This window comes from Podarcis liolepis, assembly GCF_965112155.1.
Source record: "Podarcis liolepis genome assembly, chromosome: 3".
NCBI lineage: Eukaryota > Metazoa > Chordata > Lepidosauria > Squamata > Lacertidae > Podarcis > Podarcis liolepis.
In genome coordinates this window covers 44,822,360-44,848,993 of record NC_139557.1, presented here as the reverse complement: position 1 = coordinate 44,848,993, position 26,634 = coordinate 44,822,360, and the positions used below count along the sequence as shown (strand labels likewise).

The 26,634-nt window shown below is 42.0% G+C and overlaps 1 protein-coding gene across 2 annotated transcripts in view; it reads left to right on the top strand.

Annotated features, from left to right (window-relative positions):
• The first annotated feature begins 674 nt into the window (after window positions 1-674).
• The window catches only part of RNGTT (RNA guanylyltransferase and 5'-phosphatase), a 117,214-nt gene continuing 91,254 nt past the window's right edge, over window positions 675-26,634 (top strand). The window contains exons 1-8 of one of the 2 annotated variants that reach the window (XM_083497560.1): window positions 675-943; window positions 1,721-1,830; window positions 3,438-3,541; window positions 3,621-3,709; window positions 10,866-10,941; window positions 16,814-17,066; window positions 21,982-22,091; window positions 22,791-22,892. In XM_083497560.1, coding sequence (XP_083353686.1) covers window positions 880-943; window positions 1,721-1,830; window positions 3,438-3,541; window positions 3,621-3,709; window positions 10,866-10,941; window positions 16,814-17,066; window positions 21,982-22,091; window positions 22,791-22,892 — 908 coding nt within the window. In that variant the 5' untranslated portion in view covers window positions 675-879. The remainder of the gene's footprint in view (window positions 944-1,720; window positions 1,831-3,437; window positions 3,542-3,620; window positions 3,710-10,865; window positions 10,942-16,813; window positions 17,067-21,981; window positions 22,092-22,790; window positions 22,893-26,634) is intronic. The other variant, XM_083497559.1, reaches the window with a different exon arrangement.

Below are 26,634 nucleotides of genomic sequence, written 5' to 3'. Positions count from 1 at the left end.
CTCTTGCAAAAGCCTAGACTGTTTCTCTGCCCTCCAGGCTTGCTAAAACAGTAAAAGTGAAAGCTGCACACAGGAGACAACGGAAAAGTCTACCATTGACTTTCAAACTCAGGTCTTCTTTGTGGGCTTTATTTATTATTTTTTAAAACGCAACTTGCATCTTAAACGTGTCCTGTTAACACAATTGCATTGCCACAAGAAGCAGTCTAATATTGGATAGGGCGCCCATTTTTGGTGCGAGGAGCGAGATGATGTTAAGACGCACCGCCTTCCAGCAAAGCTGGACGGGATCCAGTAGTTGCGTGCAAATTTAACTTAGTCTATTAAAATGACATATGGCGCGACGGGACCTCCCTTTTTCTGCCGCCTCCCCAATCCTCTCTGCGGGGTTTGGGTGAGCTACGTTAAATCCTACTCTATATGTATTTTACAGTACAGTACAGTATAAACTTTATTAAATTAAAACCCCTTGCTTGCAGAAACCATATTTTACTTGAAAACCCACCGCATTACAGTAATAGAGTTAATAATGACTTCCCGCTCCTTCAAGCCTGAGGTATTCCTCTACATGTTTCGTACTTCTATGGGGAGAAGGGCGGTGTCTCCGCTTTGACAACCGCGCTGCCACAGAGAGGACGGGACACCGCCTCCTTTCTTCCTAGAGTGGCCAGAGCAAGCGGCAAGTTCGATGGATCCCGGAAGCGGAACCGGCCGCTCTCGGCCGCGGTGCATTGTGGTCTGGCGGCTTCCGTGCGAAGTGCCTGGGACTGCTGCCGCTGCCGCCGCCGCTGCTACTGGCGCGGGAGGGGGAGCTGTCAGGGAGTCCTGCCTCCCCGAGAAGCGAGGCGGCTGCGTGAGTCTTCCGGCCTCGGGGCCGCCATGTCTTTCAACAAGATCCCGCCGCGGTGGCTGAGCTGCCCGAGGCGCGGGCAGCCCGTGGCAGGTGAGCGGTGAGCGGGGTGGCCGGTGAGGTGACGGCAGGGCGGGACAGGCGTCGCTTTCGCGCGCGGCAGCCGTGCCTCTCCCGGCCCCGGGACACTTGCGCCTGTGCCTCCTGGCGCGCCGGTGCGATCGGTGGGTTGCAGGCGGGTAGAGGAGGACTTGTGCACCCCTTGGTGCCTTGTTATCCTTGCCATGAGAGACTCGGCCTTCGCGGAGACAGGTCCTCGGGTTTATTCACTCATAGTCTCTCCTGGACAAAATAAAAAAAATCCTTCCAGTAGCACCTTAAAGACCAACTAAGTTAGTTCTTGGTATGAGCTTTCGTGTGCATGCACACTTCTTCAGATACACACGAAAGCTCATACCAAGAACTAACTTAGTTGGTCTTTAAGGTGCTACTGGAAGGAATTTTTTTATTTTGACTATGGCAGACCAACACGGCTACCTATCTGTCTCCTGGACAGACGCAGGTGCGCAGGTTACACTGGCTCCCCGTCCAGACACAGATCAGGTTCACGCAGCTTCCCCGTTTACGTAGGACTTGGGAGTCCCACAGGTGTATGAAAGCATTTACTCATCATTCTGGATATGGCGGTGCTGCCAGGGTTTCAATTTGGTTTGTTTTGGTTAGTTTTAAACCGAAACGAAATCTTGCAAACTCCGCTACAGTTCTCATGAAAGCATTTTAACAAAGATTCAGGCCGACAGTCACACATGTTTATATGACTCCATAGGTGTGCTGTAAGACATAAGATTTTTTGATTTTGTTGCCACACAGGGAAGTTTTTGCCCCTGAAGACAATGTTGGGACCAAAATATGATGATCAAGTTGCTGAAGAGTATCGTTTCCACCCCAGTATGTTATCAAACTACTTGAAAAGTCTTAAGGTAAAGAATAAAACCAAAGAAGTGTTTCTTTCACTGCATTAATATTTGATTCCCCCTCCCCGTTGATAAGTATAATAATAGAAGATTGTACATAATGGCTGTTTGGGACAGTGGTACATAATGGCTGTTTGGGGACAGTGATAGTGGGAAATCACAATTGCGGAGGGAAGATGTACAGATAGAAATAAGCCACTTTCTCTACAGAATCACTATCCTTTTGCACTGGTGAAACATACATTAACTGTATAAACTCTGTAAGCATATGTGCAACAGCACATCAGAGGAAAAGTGCCCAGCGTGCTTCCATAGCATATGTTGTTGTTGTTTAGTCGTGTCCGACTCTTTGTGACCCCGTGGACCAGAGCATGCCAGGCATATATGTAGCCTCAAATTCACATTTAGATTTGGCTATGCAATTGTTTCTTGGTACTCTCCTTTTTATTATTATTGTTGCCTGGTAGCCTGGGGCTATAAATCCACTTTACTACTTTCTACACAGTGGCCACAGTGATCCATGCGACGGTCACCTCCAGGCTTGACTACTATAATTCGCTCTACACGGGGCTGCCCTTGAAGCTGTCCCAGAAACTCCAGCGGGTGCAGAATGCTGCAGCGAGGCTCCTCACGGGGTCTCTGCCATGGGAGCATATTCACCCAGTGCTTTTCAAGCTGCACTGGCTCCCAGTGGAGTACAGGGTCAGAGTTAAGGTGCTGCTTTTGACCTTTAAAGCCCTTCACGGCCTAGGACCCTTGTACTTATGGGACCGCCTCTCCCGGTATGCCCCACGGAGAGCCTCAAGGTCCATAAATAGCAACACCCTAGTGGTCCCGGGCCCTAAGGAAGTTAGATTAGCTTCAACTAGAGCCAGGGCCTTTTCAACTCTGGCCCTGGCCTGGTGGAACACTCTGCCTCATGAGACCAGGGCCCTGCAGGATCTGATTTCTTTCCGCAGGGCCTGTAAGACAGAGTTGTTCTGCCTGGCCTTTGGCTTGGAGCCAATTTGATTCCCTCCCTCCCTCTCTTTCTTTTTTCTTTTCCTTCTCCTCCTGCGATGAGGCTACATTTTAATATTTTAATGTTTCATTATTTTAATATTGTATTTTAAGTTTGTTTTTAAGTTGTAATCATTCAGCTTGTTTTTATTATTGCTTGTAAGCCACCCTGAGCCCGACCTTGGCTGGGGAGGGCGGGGTATAAATAAAAATTATTATTATTATTATTACACTCAAAGTAGATGTCTACATTTTTTAATCAAAATAATTACTAGTTTGAGAGGAGTGAGGCAAGGTATGTTAGATGTGCAGAGGATATGCATGCTGAAGATAACAAACAGAAGGTAAATATACTAACTTTTGAGGCAAAAGTAAAAAAAATAACAATATGCACACAAACTTAGGATACTGTTTTTGGGATGAGCTTCTCTATCACACAATTTGCTGTGGTGGTGGAGACTGCTAAAAGCACTTTTATCAACAGCAGCATTAAGGAGTTGGAGAAGGGTTGAGACAGTGTGGAGTGGTTGATAAGTTCTTTTTTGGCAGGGGGGGGGGCAGTTAGTCCTGGGAAGAACTGTGTGTGCCTTAAACACTGGTTTTGTTATTTCCAGGTTAAGATGGGTCTGCTGATAGACTTGACAAACACTACTAGGTTCTATGACAGGAGTGATATAGAGAAGGATGGGATCACATATATAAAACTTCAGTGTAAAGGGTAAGTTGATTGTATTCACGAGTATTTGCTTTTACACAAGAGGAGTGTTTCTATAACTTTGACTGTTTTGTTTTGCCAGGCATGGTGAATGCCCCACAGCTGATAACACAGAAACATTCATTCGTATATGTGAACATTTTAGTAATAAGAACCCAACAGAACTTATAGGTACGTGTTTAATATTTCTGTTTTTGCCATTTTTCTGCCTTGTTTATCTCTCTCTTCACACAACACCCTTCCAATCCTTTCCCCACCATATACCAGTTTTATTTGGGAGTGAGCATTTCCCGTAGTAGTAGTGTGGTCAGTAGTACTTATGGGGGGGAGTTATTTAGTACACCTATGTTATGTTCCAGGTAAAAGAACCATCTTCCTTTAAAGGCAGTAAATTAATTTGGCCAGCATCACACAACTGGGACAGAATAAAATAGGTGTTAGTCAACTAAGTTTTACTCAGAGTAAACCCATTGAAATTAATGGGCCTAACAATCATGCTCATTAATTTCAGTGGGTTTGCTCTGAGTAAAACTTGGGTGAATCCCACAATTTGAGAAAAATATAGTTGTTATTACTGGTAATGTATGTATAGGCCTGAATGTATAGTTGGGTATATCTAGTCTTGAAATTTACCTAATGAATTTCTACAGTGTAGTATTAGCCCTCTTGGCTACATTACTTGGTAGTAACTATAAATCATAGGCATTGTATAAAGCAGTGGTTCCTAATTGGTGGTTGTCTGTGGAACCCACCCAGGGGGTTCATGGCACCATTCACATAATAAAAAACGACCATAGTGATATCAACATTTTCAAAAGCAGGGGATCTATGGCTTGGTGTTGCGACCTGCGGAGCCGGAGAGCTCACAGGCATTCGGATTTTGCAGAAGAACCAAGGAAGAAGCCTAAAACGCCAGAGTGTTCAGTTCTAGTGTTTTATTAAAGAGAAAGGAATAGACTTGGCAACAGCAACCTGCCACTTCCCCTTGCCCCAGCTCAAAGTCTTCTGTGGGACTCCACAGCAAGGAGATGGCGTGTCCGATGTTGGACTGTCCACACCCAAGCAAACGTGCATACATTCCTTATACAACAGAGCAGCATACATCACATGGAAACAGGTGGCTGATACCCCAAACATTACAGATGTTTCCTCTTTCTGGGCTCTGGGCCCAACCTCCCAAGCCCACAAATAAGAGTACCGTAGATTCCGGCGTATTAGGCGACTGGGCGTATTAGACAACCCCCAACTTTTCCTGTTAAAATATAGAGTTTGGGATATACTTGCCGTATAAGACTAACCCCGCCTGTAGCCAACTAGCAGCAGCCCAAGGCAAGGCGAGCGAGCGAGCCCCGATCGGCCATCCAGCAAAGCGGCAGGCTGCGCTTACCGGCTGGTAGTTCTGGCAGTTCTGGGGATGCCCAGTTCCTTGGAGCCCCGGCCAAAGCCATGTACCACCTCGCCGCAGGAAGTGGAGGCTGCAGTTGCTGCTGCTTCGGGATAGCTGCCTGCTATTTGGTGGTCCCCATGGTGAGTGGACGAGCGAGCGAGCGGGCAAGGGCTTGAGGGTGGGTGGGAAGAGTCACTGCACGGGTTAACTCTCTCCAGCCCGCAGCCGCTGCCTGGCTGCCTCCCGCGCAGCCGTCGCCGCTCGGGTTAACTCTCCAGCTCACAGCCGCTGCCTCCTGCGCAGCCGTCACTACCTGCCACAACCATACCGGGCGTATAAGGCAACCCCCAACTTTGGAGAAGATTTTCTGGGGTTCAAAAGTCGCCTTATATGCCGGAATCTACGGTACTATATCCAGGCAGGCCAATTAATGAGCTGTGTATGAGCTCAGTGCTACAGCTACTAACAATCAAGGATGGGGTCACCTTGACTATCAATATGACATAAGCAGGGCTTTCGGAGCACTTCACCTTTGGTTCAACACCAAGTCCGCAGTACTTAGCTAGTTGGGAACCACTGGCATAAAGCATAGGCTCATTTTTTAAACCCCCCTCCCCATTGCCAGTTTCAGAGGCGTGAGTAAAATTAATGAAATACATTATTTGTTACATAGTATTCCAAGTTCTCCACAGGAAAATGTAAGTGTATACAGTCTCAGTGGGTAGGGGCGTAAATTGTAGGAGGGCACATTTCAACTGAGCATTAGGAGAAACATATCAACAACAAAATCAGTCGAGCAGTGGAACCAATTTCCTAGAGGTAGGAGCTTTAAGGGGAGGATGAACAGCCATCTGTTGCAGATGCTCTAGTTCTGGCTTTTCTGTACTGAGCAGGAGGTTGGATTAGACAGCTTACAAGTGCCCATCCACTTCTGTAAGTCTTTCCACTTGAGACAGCAGCACTGAATTGATCAGAAGTGGAAAGAGAATGTCCCTATCTCCTCTCTGTTGTGGCATCTGTGGGTGGTATTCGGCTAAGTTTTACTCAGAGTAGACCTATTGAAAATGCAGTCTCAGACAGTGGAGGTAGAACACAACACTTGTGGCTAGTAGCCTTATCCTTAAACACCTTTTAAAGGCATCCAAATTGGTGGCTGTCACTGTTCCTTGAGGGAGCAAATTACATACTTTAACTATGCTTTGTTTGAAGAAGTACTTTCTTTTGTCTGTCCTGAAACATTAAGCATTTGGCTTCATTGAATGTTCCTGTGTTCTTAATCTTATGCGAGAGGGAGAACAATTTTCTCTGCCTACTTTTCCCCACCCCATGCATGCTTTTCTACATCTCTGCCATGTCTCCTCTTACTTGCCTTTCCTTGAACTAAAAAGCCCCTCCTGATGTAATCTTTCCTCACCCCCTTGATCATTTTGGCTGCCTTTCCAGCTCCACAATATGCTTTTTGTAGGTGAGGTGAGTACAACTGTATGCAGTAATCCAAGTGTGGCTGCACCGTAGATTTGTATAATGGCATTATGAAATTAGCACCAAGGACCTTTGTGTTAAGGCACTGTAGAACTGCTGATTGTCAGATAAGTTGGTACTGAGCAAGTGGACAGATAATTCTGACCTGGTACAAGGCAGCCTTCTTGTGTTTAAATGATTAGTGGTTTCTTAATGATATAAAATGGGGAGAGGGCATGTGTGTAGCCTCTGTGGCATGGTTCTGTTTTAAACACAGAACTGGGGTATAGTGTGTGTACATTTTCCTCTGTTAGAAGGAGAAGTTTGATACCCAAATGCCTGTTCGAGGTAGTTGTTACTCTCCCCAGATGAGCAGACAAGTGATACTTTGCATAGTTCTCTTACAGAGGTTAAGTTGGGGTTGATAGGAACATCATTTCTTGGGGGAAGAAAAGCAGTTTTCTTAGAAGCTTTCTGTGCGTTCAGGAGGGTGTGTTTGTTTGTTTTATTGGTGTATGTCTGAACAGTGCACATGTGTTAAATTTATACAGAACAAATCAGCTTGTCTTGCAATAAGGTAGGTTTTTTAAAAAGGGTTATTTGATTTTTATGAGCAGTTAAAGCACTATTGCTTGGATCACAAAGGGCTCTTTACAGAGGGAACTGGGATTGAGCAGAGGCTTGTCTGGAGTACAGAAGAGGCCTTTTTTTTTACCCGTCTTCCTTTCCCCCTCCTACTACCTCTCATGCCTCTTCGGAGGGTTCCTTCACCCTTTGGATCAGATTTTCAAGGGGATGAAGGAGGTAAGGGGAGATCAGCAAAATATGCTACCTCACTTCCAGAGGAAGGAGAGTCCTTTGAGCCTTTATCTTTTGACCTCGGATAACATGTTCACAGCAATTGTAAATTGTGGTATAGAATCATGTTGTGATGAATGGTACACAACTTTTCTCTTTGTGAATACCTTTAGCATTTTAAAAAAGGTTTCTGTTAGTATATAACAAAACAAAAAACACAAAAAACAAATTCAGAAATATATAGCAAGCATGTTTTTAAAATTACCCATAGAGCAAAGTACTTTAGTGGGCTCATATCTATTATGCTTTCATGGGTATGGTTGGGATATTGCACTGTTATTTCTGCAGCACACAGTGGCTAAAACTGCACATTCAGTTATAGTGCAGAAAGGACTTGCCACTGGATAAGCAATTTGCAGTGAAACTGGGTATTGTTACCTGGTTCTAAAACAGTTCATAACAGATACTTGTTTTAAATGTAATTTTCAGTGATGGGCTGTAAACCTTTGATGTTAGGATACAGCGAACATATAGTGCTTCACATTGTTTATTTTATACTGCATAAATCAAAACATTTTTGAGATGGTTCACAAGGCTGACATTAAGTTTCATCTTGCATTAATATTTTTACCTCTTTTTCTTGAATATTAGCATATTAAAAACTTCACATCTGGTAGGTTTTCTGCAAACATTGCTAAGGGAAAATAGGTGATACTTCTGCAGGTAGAGTCAAGTATAATTGAGAAGTGCTGGAGAATTGTAAATAACATCATGACACTATTCCATTTGTTCTATGCATTGGACCTTATTTTATTATACCCCGCCTTTTCCACTGATGGACCAAAGGACCAACAGTGAAATAATTAAGTCTCTAAAAATGTTTTCAGCAGATGACCAAACATCACTGTAGGTGCCTGTCTAGTTGAAATAGGAACATTGTTAAAAAGTACTTGCTGAAACCATAGACTCTAGTTCTTTCCTTCTGAGGTGAATTTACTAAACTAGTTGAGTTTTTGCTTGCCTTTATAGAGAGACTTCGTGGAAGTGGGGGAATCTGAAGAGCTGGATTAATGTATTTACAATAAAGGAAATGCAATTGGATAAGTAAATGTCAGACCATATGGGTCCTGAGTAAAATGAAGCAAAAAACGGAAATAAGCCAGCAAATCTTTCACTTCTGAAATACTGAGAATTAAGTAGGAACTGTAAAGGACAGAACTATTTGCTTTAATTAGTTATTGTCTTGAATAACAAAACCAATGCAAACAAAGACATCTAAATCTGACAGTTGTATTTTAATTTAGACTCAAGATTAAAAAAACCAAGCTGGCTATAATCAATAACTTTGTAGTTTTAATATATTTTAAAATTGGCCACTAGATGGAGATATTGCCACAGGAATAATATTCTTAAGCGGTTTTGTATTAAAAAAAACATACTGCAGATATAATAACTTAAGTCATAAATCTAATACTTCAGGAATTTTCTTGTAGCTGATTGATGATCTTTGACCTTTGTTTTAATAACAAAGTGCAATGTGGTCATAAAATGCAAGCTATTGTTGAAGGTTCCCTAAAACATAGGGAGAGCCCTGTTGGATCAGACCAAGGGCTCCCCTCGTTCAGCATCTCATACCTATGAGAAGCCTTCAAATGGGACATGAAGCCTTTCTCCCAGTCACTGGTATTCAGAGGTGTATTGTCTCTGAACCACGAGGTTCTGTTTAACTTCTCATAGCTAGTATCTTTTGACCCCATCTGTACTCTATGAATTTTCCTGATGCCCACTTAAAGCCATCTAAGCCGGTGACTGAAATTACATCTTGTGAATCCCCTAAGATAATCATGTGTTGATTGAATATGTTACTTCTTTGCCTACCCTGATATTCTAGTCAGTAACACTAAGTGAAGAATCTTTGTCTGTTTGTTTGATAGCAAGTAAGGGACGTGGGTGGCGCTGTGGGTTAAACCACAGAGCCTAAGACTTGCCAATCAGAAGGTCGGCGGTTCGAATCCCCGCGACGGGGTGAGCTCCTGTTGCTCGGTCCCTGCTCCTGCCAACCTAGCAGTTTGAAAGCATGTCAAAGTGCAAGTAGATAAATAGGTACCGCTCTGGCGGGAAGGTAAACTGCGTTTCCGTGCGCTGCTCTGGTTTGCCAGAAGCGGCTTAGTCATGCCGGCCACATGACCCAGAAGCTGTACGCCAGCTCCCTTGGCCAATAAAGTGAGATGAGCGCCGCAACCCCAGAGTCGGTCACGACTGGACCTAATGGTCAGGGGTCCCTTTATCTTTTAAAGAGATGTAATCTCCCTTACCCTCCCCACACCTCCAGGTTTTGGATTGCTAAATTCTTTATTGTCCTTTCTTTGGTTCCTACAAATACTTGTGTCGGAGAAATGGAATACTTGCACCTGTTAATCAGTACAGTAATTGATGTTAAGCTGCTTCCGTGTAGGCTACTGATATGGGTGTGTATTAGTAATGAGATTTTATCAGAATTCATGTTATAAGAATGGGAATCTTTTGATGGAAGTAATTCACAGGAAGACCAAAAAACTGACATTCTGTAATGTGCAAAAGCAGTCTTCCTTTTAGCTCAGGCACATTTATTTGCCTAATATTTTGAAACAGAAGAATAATGTTGGATTCTGGAAAAACTGTGGTTAGAAATATTGCTTAAAATGTGCCCAGTTACAGAACAGAGCACTACTGTAGGTGCTTGTTCTCTTTGCACATTACAGTGTGCCCCGCAAGACGAATGCCTCACAAGACGAAAAACCCGCTAGACGAAAGGGTTTTCTGTTTTTTGATGCGCTTCGCAAGACGAATTTCCCTATGGGCCTGCTTCGCAAGAGGAAAACGTCTTGCAAGTCTTGCGATTTTTTTCGCTCCCCCCCTTTTTCTAAGCCGCTAAGCTGCTAATAGCCTTTTAGCCGCTAAGCCTTTAATAGCCGCTAAACCGCTAATAGCGCTAATCCGCTAAGCCGCTAATAGGGTTGCTTCGCAAGACGAAAAAACCGTTAGACGAAGAGACTCGTGGAACGGATTATTTTAGTCTTGCGAGGCACCACTGTATAGTGGAACAGGGAGGAGAATGGCAAAGGACAAAGAAAGATGTAGCTGGATATAGCTGCTGTGGCCAGGGTAATTTGAGGAAGTTTGAGTAAAACAGTTTGGAAGACCTAATGGGTTGGGATTGGGCACTGTGACCTTGGCAAGTGCCTTGTACCAAATGAGAGCAGAGTTCAAAGTTCTCTCTCTCACTTTTCCTGAAAAATGAAAGATCGACATCTTTGGTGGGAAGGAAAGAAAAGCATCTTCAGAATAATGTAGGGCCTGGTGCTTGCATCAAGGAAGCTCAAAGCCATCCTTCTTGGGAGAACTACATTCAGGAGTAATAGGTTGCACTTCTGCCTTCAGCCCCTGGCTGAAAGTAGAACGGAAAAAAAATGAAATGCTTGTTTACTCATGGAAGCATTTATAGCCTACCTAATCCAGCTTCCGCTCTGATTTCTTCCAGCACAGAGTTGCTGTTCCAAATATGTGCCAGGGGGAGAGAAATGTAGCAGTCAACTGACCCCACCCTGAAGGGAGAACCTATTTGAGGGCTGACTGTGTCAGAAAAGGAATATTGGTGCTTTAAAATAGTCTCTGTAACTGCAATTAATTTTTGTTTTATAGGTGTTCATTGTACACATGGTTTCAATCGTACTGGTTTTCTTATCTGTGCCTTTCTGGTTGAGAAGTTGGACTGGAGGTAACTTTATACTTTTTTAAAATTTAAAAATGGATTGTCTGTAAACATTGCATTGTTTTATGGGTGTGCTGGTTGCTGTAATTTGTAGCTTAATCTACTATAGCACCCTTATCTTTTAGTATACAAGATTCAGGAATGCTGATGATAATATTAGATGATCTTTTCCAATATCTCTTTCATTAATGTGGCAAATGTGGAATAGTAGTTGATAGATCGTAGTATTGCCAGGGAGGAGTTAGTTGACTGCAACTTAAGAAGAAGGAAGTTTTTAATGTTTGAAGTTTTATTCTGTTTTAGTGTTCTGTTTAGAGTGTCTGGGGAAACCCAGCCAGATGGGCATGGTATAAATAATAAAATTATTATTATTATTATTATTACTACTACTACCTCCACCCTATCCACCCTCCCCCTGCCTCCACCTCCAGGAAAATGTGTCTTGAAATTAGGAGCTGATATGATTACAAAGTCCCCGCTGATAATAAGTTGGATGTTACAGGTTAACTAAGTAAGTGTCAGATTTTGGCCCTTTTATGTCATAAATCTGTCAGCAGCTTTCGACATGGTCGATCACAAACCTCTGGACCACCGCCTTACCGACGTGGGGATCCAGGGCACAGTCCTTCAATGGCTGCGCTCGTTTCTCTCTGGTCAGGGACAGAGGGTGGCGCTTGGGGGGGAATTGTCATCGCGCCACTCCTTGGTGTGTGGAGTACCTCAGGGTGCGATACTCTCCCCAATGCTTTTCAACATCTTTATGCGCCCCCTCGCCCAGCTTGTCCAGAGTTTTGGGCTGGGTTGCCATCAGTATGCCGATGACACCCAACTCTATCTGTTGATGGATGGCCATCCTGACTCGGCCCCAGACACACTGACCAGATGTTTGGAAGCTGTGGCTGGATGGTTACATGGGAGCCGGTTGAAGCTAAATCCTTTGAAGACAGAGGTCCTGTGGCTGGGACGGGGTGATATGGGATTGGGGGGGCAACTCCCATCCCTTGCGGGGGCGCAATTACTGCCAGCACCATCCGTTAAGAGTTTGGGTGTAATCTTCAACACCTCCCTTTCCATGGAGGCGCAGATTGCAGCTATAACAAAGGTGGCATTTTTCCATCTCCACCAAGCTAAGCAGTTGGCTCCTCACCTCTCTTGCCCTGACCTAGCCACTGTGATCCACACGACGGTCACCTCCAGACTGGATTATTGTAACTCGCTCTACGTGGGGCTGCCCTTGAGACAGGCCCAGAAACTCCAGCGGGTGCAGAATGCTGCAGCGAGACTCCTTACGAGGTCTTCGCTGCGAGATCACATTCACCCGGTGCTATACCAGCTGCACTGGCTCCCGGTGGAGTACAGGATCAGGTTTAAGGTGCTGGTTTTAACCTTTAAAGCCCTATACGGCTTAGGACCCTCGTACCTACTGGACCGCCTCTCCTGGTATGCCCCACAGAGAAACTTACGGTCTTCAAATAAAAACATCTTGAAGGTCCCAGGCCACAGAGAAGTTAGGCTGGCCTCAACTAGAGCCAGGGCATTTTCGGCTGTGGCTCCGATCTGGTGGAACACTCTGTCACAAGAGACCAGGGCCCTGCGGGACTTGACATCTTTCCGCAGGGCCTGCAAGACAGAGCTGTTCCACCAGGCCTTTGGCTAGGGCACAGCCTGACTCCCTCCCTCGGCAATCTTCGCGGAGCTCTGGCCCAATGGTTGCCAGTGGCTTGAATTAATTAATTTTATAATGAATGATTTTAGAGTGTTGTTTATGCTGTACTTTTGTACTGTTTTATTGTTGTTAGCCGCCCTGAGCCCGGCTTCGGCTGGGGAGGGCGGGATATAAATAAAATTTATTATTATTATTATTATTATTATTAAAGCAATACCAGCAGATGCGAGAGTGCTGCTACTGGCATTCAGTAGGTACCTAGCAAGACTCCTGGAGGAATCCTTGTGAGTTGAGTGTGTGTAACTTTAACAACCAGTTTGGTCTGGTTTGGTTACATGATAATGATACATGGGAATATTACCTACAACTTATGTGCATTTCAATCTAGTATTATGATTTCTGAGGACTTTTTGTATCATAACAAGAAACATACTTACCTTTTTTTATTTAATTGTTTAAGATTTATATTGATACCCCCTTTTTTCTGCAATGAAATGCTCCAATCAAGGTGGATAGTTTTCAGAGCTGCTCTACTGTGCTCCCCTCCAAGAATGCAGGCAGCTGGGTTTTATGCACCTCTGGCTGCTCCTCCTTTTGTGTTCCCTGCTTGGCCCTCTTTCCAGTTGGATCGAAACACATACAAACAAGTTTTTTCTCACCCACAAAGGTGTAGTTTTAGCAGAAAGAAGAACTGTCTGGTGGCTTATGACAAACTGCCAGCCATATTAATTAAATTGGAAACAAACAATTCATTCTCTATCTCTTCCCCTTGCCTGAAGGTGGAAAACTGATACAATTGCCCCTTGAGGCAAGCTACAGGCAGTTTCAGGATTGCATCCAACGTTTCTTTTTTTGCTCATGCAACAGACTGGGGGTTGGGGACCCTTTGGAGCAAATTTAGGGGGCACATGGGGAGAAGAGAGGAAGGAAAAGTGCCACTGTGTGTGTGTGCAGAATGCTGCTCACATGGTATTGGATACAACCCTTAGTTTTTAAACATTTTGATCCTGTGAACAGCATGGCGTCCTCTAGCTCCTCTTTGAATCGTGATCTTTCATATACACATCTTGTTGAACTGGATTGTATCTTCTCTTAAGATACTCTGTTCTGATTCTTAAGGGCTTAAAGTTACCTAGTCTGCTGTTGATTTGCTTTGATGAAAAGTTTCAGTGGATTTTATGTATACCATGTTTCTAGTTTTAATTTTCTAGCTTTATCTTTTAGCCCTTGGGTATGTTTGTTTTGCAGCTGCGAAAAGATTCTTCTGTTTATCAGAAAATTGTTTTTCTGTGGCTGTCCTCATAAGTTGTCCTAGTATTATTTGTGCACTGACAGGTTTTTAAGGTCTCACATTAATAATAGTGCCTTTAAACCAGAAACATAAAAAAGCTAAACAATACCAGGTCTTTTGCACTTGGCAACAACATCCTTCCCCCCTAAAAACATGCATACAAATACCTTTATTTTAACACAGGAGCTTTTAGCCCAAGGTCTTGCTGAAAAGAGAGGTCTTTCACTAGAATATTAAGAGCAGGAATAATTTCACTCGTCCAAAATCATGTAAATGTTCTCATGCATTTAATTGCTAAAAAGCATGTATGTATCCTTTCCAAGCTTTTACAGGATACTTTACAGTTCTGAATAGGGCATAAGTTTGACAAAGAATATTAGTGTTTACAAACTTTGCCAACAAATCCAGTGACAGCAGACTTCATACGCCATCTGACTGTGCAATTGTTATTCCTAAATTGATTTGGCAAGTCTACATACCACAATGTGTCACTTATTGAAGGATTAGCAATAATGTATGTTACAGACTTTGCATTTTTGTAGCTATCCTTGGAGCTGCATGTTGGGAAATTCAGGGCAGATAAAAGAAAAGATACTTCTTTACTCAGTGCATAGTTAAAACTGTGGAACTCTCTGCCACAGGAGGCAGTGATAGCCCCAAACTGGGATGGCTTTAAAAAAGGATTAGACAAATTCATGGAGGAGAGGGCTATTAAAGGCTACTAGCCATGATGGCTGTGGTCTCCCTCCACTGTTGGAGGCAGCAATGCTTCTGAATACCAGTTGCTGGAAACACAGGAGTGGGCACAAATCCTGCTTGCTGGTTTCCCATAGGCATCTGATCCGCCATTATGAGAACAGGATGCTGGATTAGAGGGGCCATTGGCCTGATCCAGCAGGCTCCTCTTCTTCCTTTCTGTTACTTCATGAATGCTGAAGGTGGTTGTGACCCACTGCTTTTTGCCTGCCCACTGTCCTTTTTCATTATTGACTTTGTTGCCAAATGGCTTGCTCTGAAGGTTAAAAGGATGATGTTTGTCTTGACCCTTGCTGTGGGATTTTGTGTGTTGAAAGCATCTTTAAGCACATACTCTTTTTAGATGTAATAGATGCAAGCAGTGGTGCCCTACCTTCAATAGCTAACAAAACAGATAAAATGGAAGCATTTGAATCAGGAGGTCTGATTATTTAAAATGGCTGTTTAAAATGAATTGGAATAAATAGATATGTTTACTCAGATATAAATATATATAGAAATGTAAGTAATATAATTAGAACCAGTTAATTAATGTTTTGTGAACTCCCTAGGTGTTTTTTCTTGAAATGAAATGCTTTATATACTTTTAATCACAATACTGTATTAAATGTACTTTGAGAAACAATAACCAGAAAAATAATTTAGCTTTTCAAAATAGTAAAGGTGAGCCATATATTTCTGGAATAAGTGCTGAGAAAAACCCAAACAGCATTATTCCACCAGCAGGTTGATATTATCAGCAGCACATTGAGTTGTATTCCCAACGAAGTTATACTCTTTGAAATCTCTAGACATAAGTCAATACTAACTTAAATCCATTCATTTTATTGGGTCTACTCATTGTGTCTTTGCTGGATACAACTCATTATGGACACACATTATCCCAGGAATGTGTGTGTGTGTGTGTGTGTGTGTGTGTGTGTGTGTGTTTGAGGAAAGGTCTTAGCACATCATGTTAGATAGCTTTCCTCTGGCAAATAGTTAACTAGTAATTACACTTGTTCATCTTGCCAAAGGCAAACCATTGTGGGCTAATGCAGCAGATTTAAAATACAGTTTACTAAAAAGGGGGAGCAGGGAGAGACTATTAGGAGAATTTCCTTAATGTGACAATTATATAGAGTGGGTTCATTACCATTAGAAAAGTCCCCTTTGCTGCATTGTTCTTTAAGCTAGCAGACATTATTTACTGGTGGAAAAAATGTGTTCCTTGTAGAATAGTCCATCCACATCATCCCTTTAGCATATGAAGTAGAAATGCTGTAGATACATGGTGACTTCTGAAATGAGTTTTAGAGCTAGTTTATGGAAAGGTTGTCCAGATGGAGAACTCTCCAGTTAATCAGTGGAAGCCTACTTCAGACTCTCCCTTAGCAATCAGCTTGATCTCTCCCATGGCAGTTTTACTCCATGAAAGTACCAGGCTGTTTCTTAATATATGATAGGGCTGCCAAATGCCTATTATTTGTCATTTCCTGCATTTGCAGGGGGAAAGTGCAGTATTGAGGAAAACTGGGTATTTCGCCTAAGATGCAGACGTTGAAAGTAGCTAGTATCCACTGTTCCTCTTGCCAGTTTTTTGCTCTCTTGGCGTATCAGTAAGATACTGAAATATGCACTTTCGCTAGGTGCTGTTCTATGGGGAATGTCCTCTGAATTGCCTTGATCTTCAGTGAATATATGTCTGTGGAGTCTCATAAGCTCAGTAAGGTATTGCCAGGACTCCAGGGTTTGGCCACAAGAACTCCTGCTCAGCCTTACAATAACTTGTATGCCCTGTGGACCATAGAGTGTTCTGAGTTACAGTCCTGTAGGCTGAGGCTTGTCATAGGTTTGGAGACTTTCTGAATCTACCCTGCAGAAATGGGTGGGCTGCACTGAGCCTTGCTTATGGCATTTCAGTCAGGCATTGTTGGGAAGATTCCTTGCATTCTTTCTTCATTTTGCAGCAGGGCTGTCATTTTGTCATCATAAGGAATGCACTCTTGTGTTTGAGAATCTTTCTGAATACTTAATTATATGCTTACTCAACCTGAGCAGAATATTGATTAAATTTGATGGTGAACTATGGTGATACCTTGTTGGGGACCATAATGATTGGGGTTGCAGAAATGAAGCATTTAACGTGCTGAAATAATTCCTTGACAATTTCTGCTTTGTTGCAGCATTGAAGCAGCTGTGGCTATTTTTGCCCAAGCCAGACCACCTGGTATTTATAAAGGTGATTATTTGAAAGAACTCTTCCGTCGATATGGCGATGGAGTGGAGGCGCCAACCCCTCCCCCTTTGCCAGAGTGGTGCTTTGAGGAAGATGAAGAAGAGGATGAGGATGATAACTGCAAACCAAGAACCCCCGAATCAGAAGCTGGGTCATCAACTTCATTTTCAGGCAAAAGGAGAAAAGAACACTTAAAGCTGGTAATGTTGTCCCAAGAGACCTTAGCTGTATTTGAAGTTAGCTAAAACAAAGTTTAGGAAGTACAGAGATTTAGGAAACTGTTTTCGTGTTATTTGCTATACTAGGACAACAGAGTTGCTCCTGAAATGTAAAAAGTAGAAGACTCTGCATAGAGTGCAAATAGAATGGGCTGGGAAAATGGACAAACAAGATTTTTGGGTTGCAGACACCAGTGTTTTGGATTTAGCCACACAGTCTTCTTTTAGGCAACTTCTAAAATGCATGGGGATGGTGGTGGGATGAGTTCTAATGTTGACAGAAGGAAAGTTAAGTACCTCTGGGCGCATGCAATACTTTCAGGTCCCAGCATGTCAGGGGTCGGGAGGAGTGAAGGCAGCAAGTGTGATAAAATTCTGGAAAGCAGGCAAAAGGGCTTTGAAATTGTTCCTTTTCTGCTTTGCTTGGTAGTCCTGTGTTCCATCCTACTGTTCAATGCTTTCTTTTCACTTCCTTTTCACCAACCACCAGAACTTCATTCAAAAGGCCCTGAATTCCGCAATAAACCAATACAAGCATTGATAGCTATTTGTATCTTGTACCCTATGCAATTTCCTTAGGGTAGAAGTAGTTGCTTAATTTTGAAATGCTCTGGAATCTAAAAATTTTGCTACAGAATTAGCACTCTATTTTTGTGTTGGATAACTCTGGGGTGTAAGGGAAGAATAGTTCCAGTACAAGGAACCTGGATACAGAAGATAATGGAAACCCTTTTTGTTTTCTAAATTTGGGGTATAAAAGTTTAGAATTGTGTTTCTCTAGGGAGTTAGAGTCATGTAAATTCATAACTGGTAACTTAATGGCTTTTCTGTGAATAGTTTTTCTTTCAAAGATTAGAGCCATGGGACTTTTAATTAATGGATGGAAATTCACAACTGTGATGCTTTTCAGCTAGCCGCGAAATTGAAATTCTGAATGCTTAAATTAGTAAACAGATTGTACATAACCTTATCTATTTTAGTTGACATGGCAATCAGTTATGTGAACTTTTAAAAATAGATTTCTGTGACTAATGGTTTAGCTGAAGACAAACTTTCTTTCCTTGATGTGATTGCAGCAAATGGACTGTGTTTTGGTATTTGATTGGATAGGGTTTCACATTCTATATATTTTATCTGCTTGTTTTGCCATTCTTGGCATATTGGAAAATAATAGTGAGGCTTATAATCTTAAACATCTGACTTTTGGCCAGCTGGTGAAGCAGCAGGTGCAGATGATGCTGAGGACTGTGTGCCTCTTGGCTCCCTTGCTGCTCTCCTTTTCCTGACTGCAGGGCCTTCGGTTCTGAATGGCTACTAAGAGGCGGGGCTTAGCAGTGGTTCATACTCAGTGGAAGGAGTTTTTTAACACCCAGAATTTTGAAAGTGATGCTATACTACAGATGTGTGCATTAATTTTTTTAAAAAGTAAAAGTTTCTCTGGCATAGGGCAAACCTCCATAAGCATAGATAGAATGGTTGTGGCAATGGTAGTTTCCCTCCATTATCCCTTCTTCGGGAACGTGTGATCTGCCATCAACACATTAGGCTGTATCCTCTTTTATTCAAACTAAATTCTCATCTGTTAATTCAAAACCACAGTAGAGAAAGAGATGCAGCTCCATGACTGTCCCTCGTTTTATCACCTAGTCATTTGAAAAAAACCATAAAGCTAAATTGTGCGAATAAGCATATTAATAATTGAAGCAGAATTCAAAGATGAAGCGATTCGAGGGAGTAGAATAGTTTGGTTAATATGCATATTCATATAATTCAGTTTTACATGTTTGGATGCGCTCTCTTTGTCAAGGAGTGTAGGGAAGAAGAGTTCTATTGAAAGCTTTAGCTTTGCCAGTAGCTGAATAGAGGAGGAGGAGGCAGCCCTGTATCTGACTGAACTATAGGAATGCAGAACTATGAGGAGAAGAGCTTGTCAGGTATCCTTTAGCATTTTGCTTGTTGAGGTCACTAAAAAGCTACCATTAGCCGAATGTAAGAGTGGGGAACCTTTTTCTTGCTAAGGGGCCGCATTCCCTCAAGTGTAATGTTTTTGGCACTGCGTGCCAGTGGTGGGCAGAGCCACAGTTGGCAGTGGGCAAGGCCAGAGCCATTCAGCACTCTTCATCACTCATATCTCTTCCACATACATGCCTCACCCCATCTGTTTGTCTGTTCACACACATATACAGTTTATCCTTATTTCCATTCACAGACACTTATTCAATCCAAACATCTGTTCACACACCCATCCCCTGCTTAATTGAAAGCAGGCAGGTGACTGGGGGAGCAATAGAGCCATCTCTCGGAAAATGACAAACAGCCGAGAAGAAGGTGGCTGGCCAGTTGGAAATGTGCTATGGGCAGCATTTAAAATTTGCCAGGCACATTTTACACCTGGCTAGGGACACCGGTGGCGCTGTGGGTTAAACCACAGAGCCTAGGGCTTGCTGATCAGAAGGTCGGCGGTTCAAATCCCTGTGACGGGGTGAGCTCCCGTTGCTCGGTCCCTGCTCCGTTCAAAAGCACGTCAAAGTGCAAGTAGATAAATAGGTACTGCTCCAGCGGGAAGGTAAACGGCGTTTCCGTGTGCTGCTCTGGTTCGGCAGAAGCGGCTTAGTCATGCTGGCCACATGACCCGGAAGCTATAAAGCTATACGCCGGCTCCCTCGGCCAATAAATCGAGATGAGCACCGCAACCCCAGAGTCGGCCACAACTGGACCTAATGTGGTCAGGGGTCCCTTTACCTTTACTGGCCACTTAGGACCAAGTGAAGATGCCTGGGTGCCAGGATAGCACCTGATATCTCCGCTATCTGGAGGTGCATGCCTTGAGATCATTGGACCTTGCCTGTTTTCATGCACTAGCAACACATTCTGTAGAAATCTGTCAGTTATATTTTACCTGCACAATCAGAATGAATTTCAGGAACCAAAAAGTCATATTAAAAACATGACTTTCAAGCTGTCTGGCCCCCAAGTGTCAACTGTTTTGGTGACTGTAACCCTGGGTTAAGGAGCCATTTGGCGCCTAACTTATGTATCTGAGTTTCTAAGACTGGTAATGGGTCAGGTTTGACCCAAAGTAAGAAGGAGGTTCAATAGTTCCCCACACATAGCCTAAAGATTAAGGGCTGTCTAAACAAATTAATAGTCTGATAAATTTTGAACTTCACAAGATGTACAGAGAAAATATTTATTGGAAACATTCCAGGATGTAATACCTTGCATATCATTTCCTGTATCTAGCAGCCAGCTACAGGGAAGCTTTTCCATTGCTTCCCTAGACTTTCAGCACTGTTGGGTTCGTCAGTTCATGATAACGAAACCGTAGCAGCTTCACTGGCTGATGTTTGAATTCTGTAAGGGCAAAATAGTTGAATTCTGATTATAAAACACACTTCTGTGTGCTAGTTGATAACAGACAAATTAGGCTTAGAATACATTTTTCGCAGTTCAATCCCTATGAAAGCAAAAACTGAGAAGCATGTTTGTCTAATGTGAAATCTTGTGTGTTTTGAAGCTTAACTGTGCATAGCGTAGCTGAGCTTGCAGATGTAGAGATAAGAGAAGATAGCATGGCTTTTGGAGTGTGCAAAATATGGGTATCTTTGGTTGAAAAGGTCTTTTCCTGTTCTGAACTTCCTTTGTACAAACAGCTTTATAAGATAGGCATGGCAGAATAAATAGTATACATTTGTTCAGAAAGGTCACATGAAGCATGATGTGGTTTCTGAGCAGCGTCAGAAAGAAAATCAATTTTAGATATTGCCCGGGTCCTGTGCTTGTTTTCCTGGTATGGATTTATTGTGCTTTTTTTTTTTAGGAGATGCAGGGTGGGTGAAAGCCTTGCAGATAGGTGCTTGTGAGATGCTCCAGCCCACTCACAATGGTACACTTGGTGATGCCCTGCTTGGATCAGGGACACCTGGGTCCATATGATCTGCACAGCCATGGAGCTCAGTGGGTGACCTTGAGTAAATTGCTGTTGGGCCACAGCGTTGGTGTTTTGTGAAAAAAACACCAAGGTGCACCCTATGGTACACCTTGAGCTGCCTTGAGGAAAGGCACAGTAAAAATGATACAAACACACACACACACACACACACACACACACACACACACACACGGCACTGCATCAAGGGAACCTGGTTGGTTTGTTATCCTTGTTTGTTATCCTTGTTAAATAGAGCATAATATGAAGATATATTGATTTTGCTATTAATCAGTTGGCACATTTAAATCAATAATGCAGCATCTACATCCAGAAGTTACCGTATTTTTCCGTGTATAACACACACCCGGGTATAAGACGCCCCCTATTTTGGGGGGCAAAATTAACTCACCCGCCTGACCAACACTTCCTATTGCACTCGACAAAGAAGCTACCAATTGTCTCACTGCTTGCAGACGGCAGCTGCAAATCACCCTCCATATCGCTGCAGCAGCGGCTAGTCGACAAAAACTACCGTCACTGAAAGTCTCCTGCTCACGGCAGCAACCAATCCCTAGTCCCAACTCAACACTATCCATGTATAAGACGACCTCAATTTTAAAACATTATTTTAACGTAAAAGCCCCCTCATCTTATACATGGAAAACTACGGTACTTGGGAATATTTGGTAGAGATCAGAGGTTGAATCTAAGACAAACTTAGAGCAGACACATTGAAATCAATGGACAAGACTAACTTTGGATTACATCATCCATGTAAAATTTAAAATTGCATCAGCAGAAATGTGGTGCTGGACAAAAAATGGCAATGTAATCTAATTTCTTAAATCTTACTTCAAATGTGAATTTGATCCCACTTAATGCTGAAATCTGGATAGCCCTATCACCAGAATTTCAGGCTGTTGTTTGTTGTATTCTAACTGCTTTGTTCTGTGTGTTTATTTTTAGGGTGCTGTGTTCTTGGAAGGAATATCAGTTAAGCATGTAACCCAAGTAACAACTCAACCAAAGTTAGGAGAGATACAACGCAAATGCCAGCAGTTTTGTGGCTGGAAAGGGTATGGAAACACATATTTGAAAAAAATAGTTTATATACTGTAAACAAGAAATAGGTATGTCTGCTATGCCTCTAACAATACTAGGTTTCTTAAAAAGATAAAAGTGAAATATTTCAGTACATGGCATCTTTAGATAATTGTTATCTCCTTTTTGAAGTGCTTAATTAAAAAATGCTGATTGCAAGATATGGAAATAGAAATCTTCACCTGAACTTTCACTGAATTGAAATGGTATCAGAAGTTGCATGGAAAAAAACTACCAGATACCAATTGGGAACCACTGTTAGTCATACTCAGAGTAGAACCATTGAAATCAATGGACTGGTGGGTGTACACTAAGTTTGACATAGTTGGGTATCGCCTTTTGAATGTATACCAATTTTACTACCTGATTAATATTTTTGAATTTGCTTTGGAAACTCACAAGACCCTTTCAAAAGCTGTTGTCCCAGATGGGGGAGCCCAGTATCCAATTGCTCTGAAAGATTTAATGGGTGGATATTAGCTACAGCTAGTATACTAAAATCCTAAAGCAGCCATTTTGGTCACAAGACGGAAACATTTTGCAAGCACTTCCATCTTCCCCAAAAAGTGATTCCTGTTTGAAAGCCACTATTGCAGGAAAGCTGATTGCCAAGAAAGGCTGATTGTAGAGTGATGCTGCAAGATATTAATAAGGATTCTTTCCCCAAACTTTAGAACTGGATTCCCCGGGGCACAACCTGTTTCTATGGATGAGCAAAATATTAAACTCTTAGAGCAGAAGCCATACAAAGTAAGCTGGAAAGCAGATGGAACTCGGTAAGTTGAAATTTCTTTATAAATTAGTGTTCCAAACACAAATTATGAATTGTTCTGACATGCCACCTTTTTGATATGTGTGATGCATGTCCTTGCGTGTGATTTTTTTCTTTAAATGGGGTGTGCTTTTTTTGCTGCACAGCCTTACATCTTAGTGAATTAGAAAGCATTATTAATAATACTGCTGCTAAAACTTTACTAGGATGACTTTCAGCTTGCTCATTCTGCAGGAGACCCAACCCAACTGATCTTTCCATAGTTTTAATTCATTGTTTTAACTGATTTTGCAATGCTTTGCAGTATATGTATTCATCATACATATTATGTAATACCACTCATAGTACAAAAGTGTTTATAACTGATTGAACAAACGCCTACCAAATGAGAAGCAGAAAGAAATATTAGCAAACTTGGAATTAAAAAAGCTATTTTAATTTATATGCTTTGGCTTTTGTTGGGATTCTTTAATGGTACTTATAGTTTATGCAAGGAGACAGTATACTGTTGCTTAGACTTGCTTCTACAGGGTGAGTCTTTTAAAAGAGGCTCTGTGGAACAAGTGTACTCTGTATGCACGGGGCCTCTTTTAAAGGACTCACCCTGTACATTAAAAAGATTTGTGCATACCTCCCCCGCCCCTGGCTCTCAGTTCTATTCTTGTGCTGACCTTGGGTGTTAACTACTTAAATCTTTACAATACTGTAATGAATTACTGTATTTTTCGCTCTATAAGACGCACCAGACCACAAGACGCACCTAGTTTTTGGAGGAGGAAAACAAGAAAAAAAATATTCTGAATCTCAGAAGCCAGAACAGCAAGCGGGATCGCTGCGCAGTGAAAGCAGCAATCCCTCTTGCTGTTCTGGCTTCTGGGATAGCTGCGTAGCCTGCATTCACTCCATAAGACGCACACACATTTCCCCTTACTTTTTAGGAGGGAGAAAGTGAGTCTTATGGAGCAAAAAATACGGTATGTGTTTCTTCCGCTCTCCTGCTGTGTTATGCTGAGGAAGACGTGGTCTTCTTCAAAACTCTGTTGCCTTGTTTTTACCTGCTGCATTTGCCATATGTCCCTGTCATTTGCTATTGCTTACTCTGTATACCCAAAGTTTGCTCTTTCAGACAGTCCTAGGCAGTCCTAGGCAGTCCTAGGTTGGGTTTCCTTTGACTTTGGGTACAATCTAATGTACATTTTTTCTATTAGAAAGGTTAAGAAATGTGTGTACGTACTCTAGTTTATTTGAGAGTTTCTAGAGTATGAAAATACATAGACATGCAACATCAAAACAAGTGTGCTCTCTCTTTTTGCCACTCTTAAGCTATAAATAGACTTGCTGGACCACTTGGTAGTCATGTGAGCTTTCTCTGAATTTGTTCTGAGTAAATAATGATTTTTAACTAGGGGCTAGGATCTTGTTGGCTGGAGTTGTTGGTTATTGGGTGATAGTTAAGTCACCTTTGGTTACTGTGCTCTCCTACCAAGACTTTCATCCATGTTCCCTAAAACTAGAAGCTTTGCATATGCTGGGTGATGGGGGAAAACTGAGACTGCATTTTCTGACAAGGTGAATTGATTGCGGCCATGCAGATTTCCTGTTTACCACTGAATATGGTTATTGGCACACAATATTTTTGGTAGTCTTAAAGACCACATCATTGTGCAGAGAAAACAAAGGACCAGTTTTTCTGGCCAGCTCATGTTAATGCCACTTACTAGCATAGTCAGAGAAGAACCAAGTACACCAGGACTTAAAGATTCTATACTTTTGTATTCACAACTACGCTAGAAAACAGTGCACACCATCCATCTCCCCATTATTCCTCATGGTCATATGGAGAACTGGAAAGCGAAATGCAGTAGCACACATTGACATCCTGCATTATTTTTGGGTATGCAGTATCTACTTAGGCTAGCTCCTGGAGTTACTAGGTTTTGTCTTCTCTGTTACTGGGGAAAACTTACCTGGCTTTGATGATCAGCTTTCATTTCTGCTATACCTGTCTCAAAACACCATGCACAACTTTTCACCTTGAGCAAAGATGCTGAACTTTGGAATCCCTTCTTAGTAATTCTATAGGCTGTGTGGCTGCTTCGTTTACACATTTCTAATAATAATGATGATGATGATGATGACAAAAAGCCCAGCACACCAAAGCACACACAGATTAGTACTTTGACTTACAGATCTGTTTCCTTCCCTACTGGGTGTGAACTTCCTGACAGTAAGAGCTGTTTGACAGTGGAATTTGCTGCCAAGGAGTGTGGTGGAGTCTCCTTCTTTGGAGGTCTTTAAGCAGAGGCTTGACAACCATATGTCAGGAGTGCTCTGATGGTGTTTCCTGCTTGGCAGGGGGTTGGACTCGATGGCCCTTGTGGTCTATTCCAACTCTATGATTCTATTCTAAGATTTGCAGTAGTAGTCACAAACGTTAATCTAGAAACATCGTCCTGAAATCCAAATAAGATTAAAGGTGGTACACAAATGTTTTAAATAAATAAATAACAGGGATGTGGGACTTGTGCTTTCACACATACTGGAAATCTTTGAGTTGGAGAAGGCAATTCCTTTAGAACTATGAATATATTCATTCTTGCAGAATACATGCTGCACTTAACTAAAATATACAAACATGCTTTAATCACACTGTGCTTACATATTTATGTTTAATTCATCTGCGTATATCCTCTTGTTTTCTGGCACGGAGCTCAGGGGAAAATAACTTACTCTGATACAATTTCAATGTCTGAACAATTTAGGTTTTAAAACTTTGCCTCTAAACGTTCCATGAAATGAATTGTATAATGAATTTACTGAAATAGATTTTTATTAAGCTGCTGCTGTCTCTGAAATGTTTTTATGCTAATATATTCATGAGAAAGAGATCTAAAAGGCAAACTATTTTTTTTTCTATTACACAAATTATTCTTGTGGTCCTGATATGGGGTATAATATTATAGGTTAGGAGTAGCTAAGGGAAGTATGGTTTTACAAATGTACCCAATTTGGAAGGATGAGGTTATTGAAATTGAAATTGTATGAATAAGATAATTATCACAATATGGTGAGGCGGGTTCTATACTTGCTGCTGCGATTGGCTTTTGTAATGAAAAGTATAATTAGGCCAGGTGGTTAATGGTTCGCTTCAATCCCTAGATACGTATCTCATTAATAATGTTTGTAGCAGATGTTTGTTCTAATGAGTGGAGGTGAATGCTCAGACTGGAATAGTGTGGGGAGGTAATGAGACACCCATCTTTGGGAGACTCAAACAACTACTGAGAATATTACAAAAGGGTTTGGGTTGTTTATGAAATAGATAGCAATAGTGAAAAAGGCAGTTCTAAATTTTATGATTAGAAAATTTGTTAGCCAACAAAAACTGTTAACTGATGGGGTTGTTTTGGCAAATACGATAATTTTGTTTTTGAGATAACACATGTAATTTTTTGAAATGATTCTGAGAGATAGACAGATGAGTATTCTTCAGGTTGAGGGAATTGTTTTCGATAAAACATTCAACATAAACTGTTATGGGAAGGCTATTATATTTTAATGACCAGTGCATGCTAGCTGCCATGTAAAAAACAGAATTATTCAAAAATTGTTCTGAATGTGACTAGGCAACCTCAGTCTGTCTTTCCTTACAAGCCACAGTTTGAAACCAATTGTTCAAATCAAATCTTTGCAACTTTTGTGTATTCATTTTGTATATAAACACTTAAATAGGAAATCACATTGCT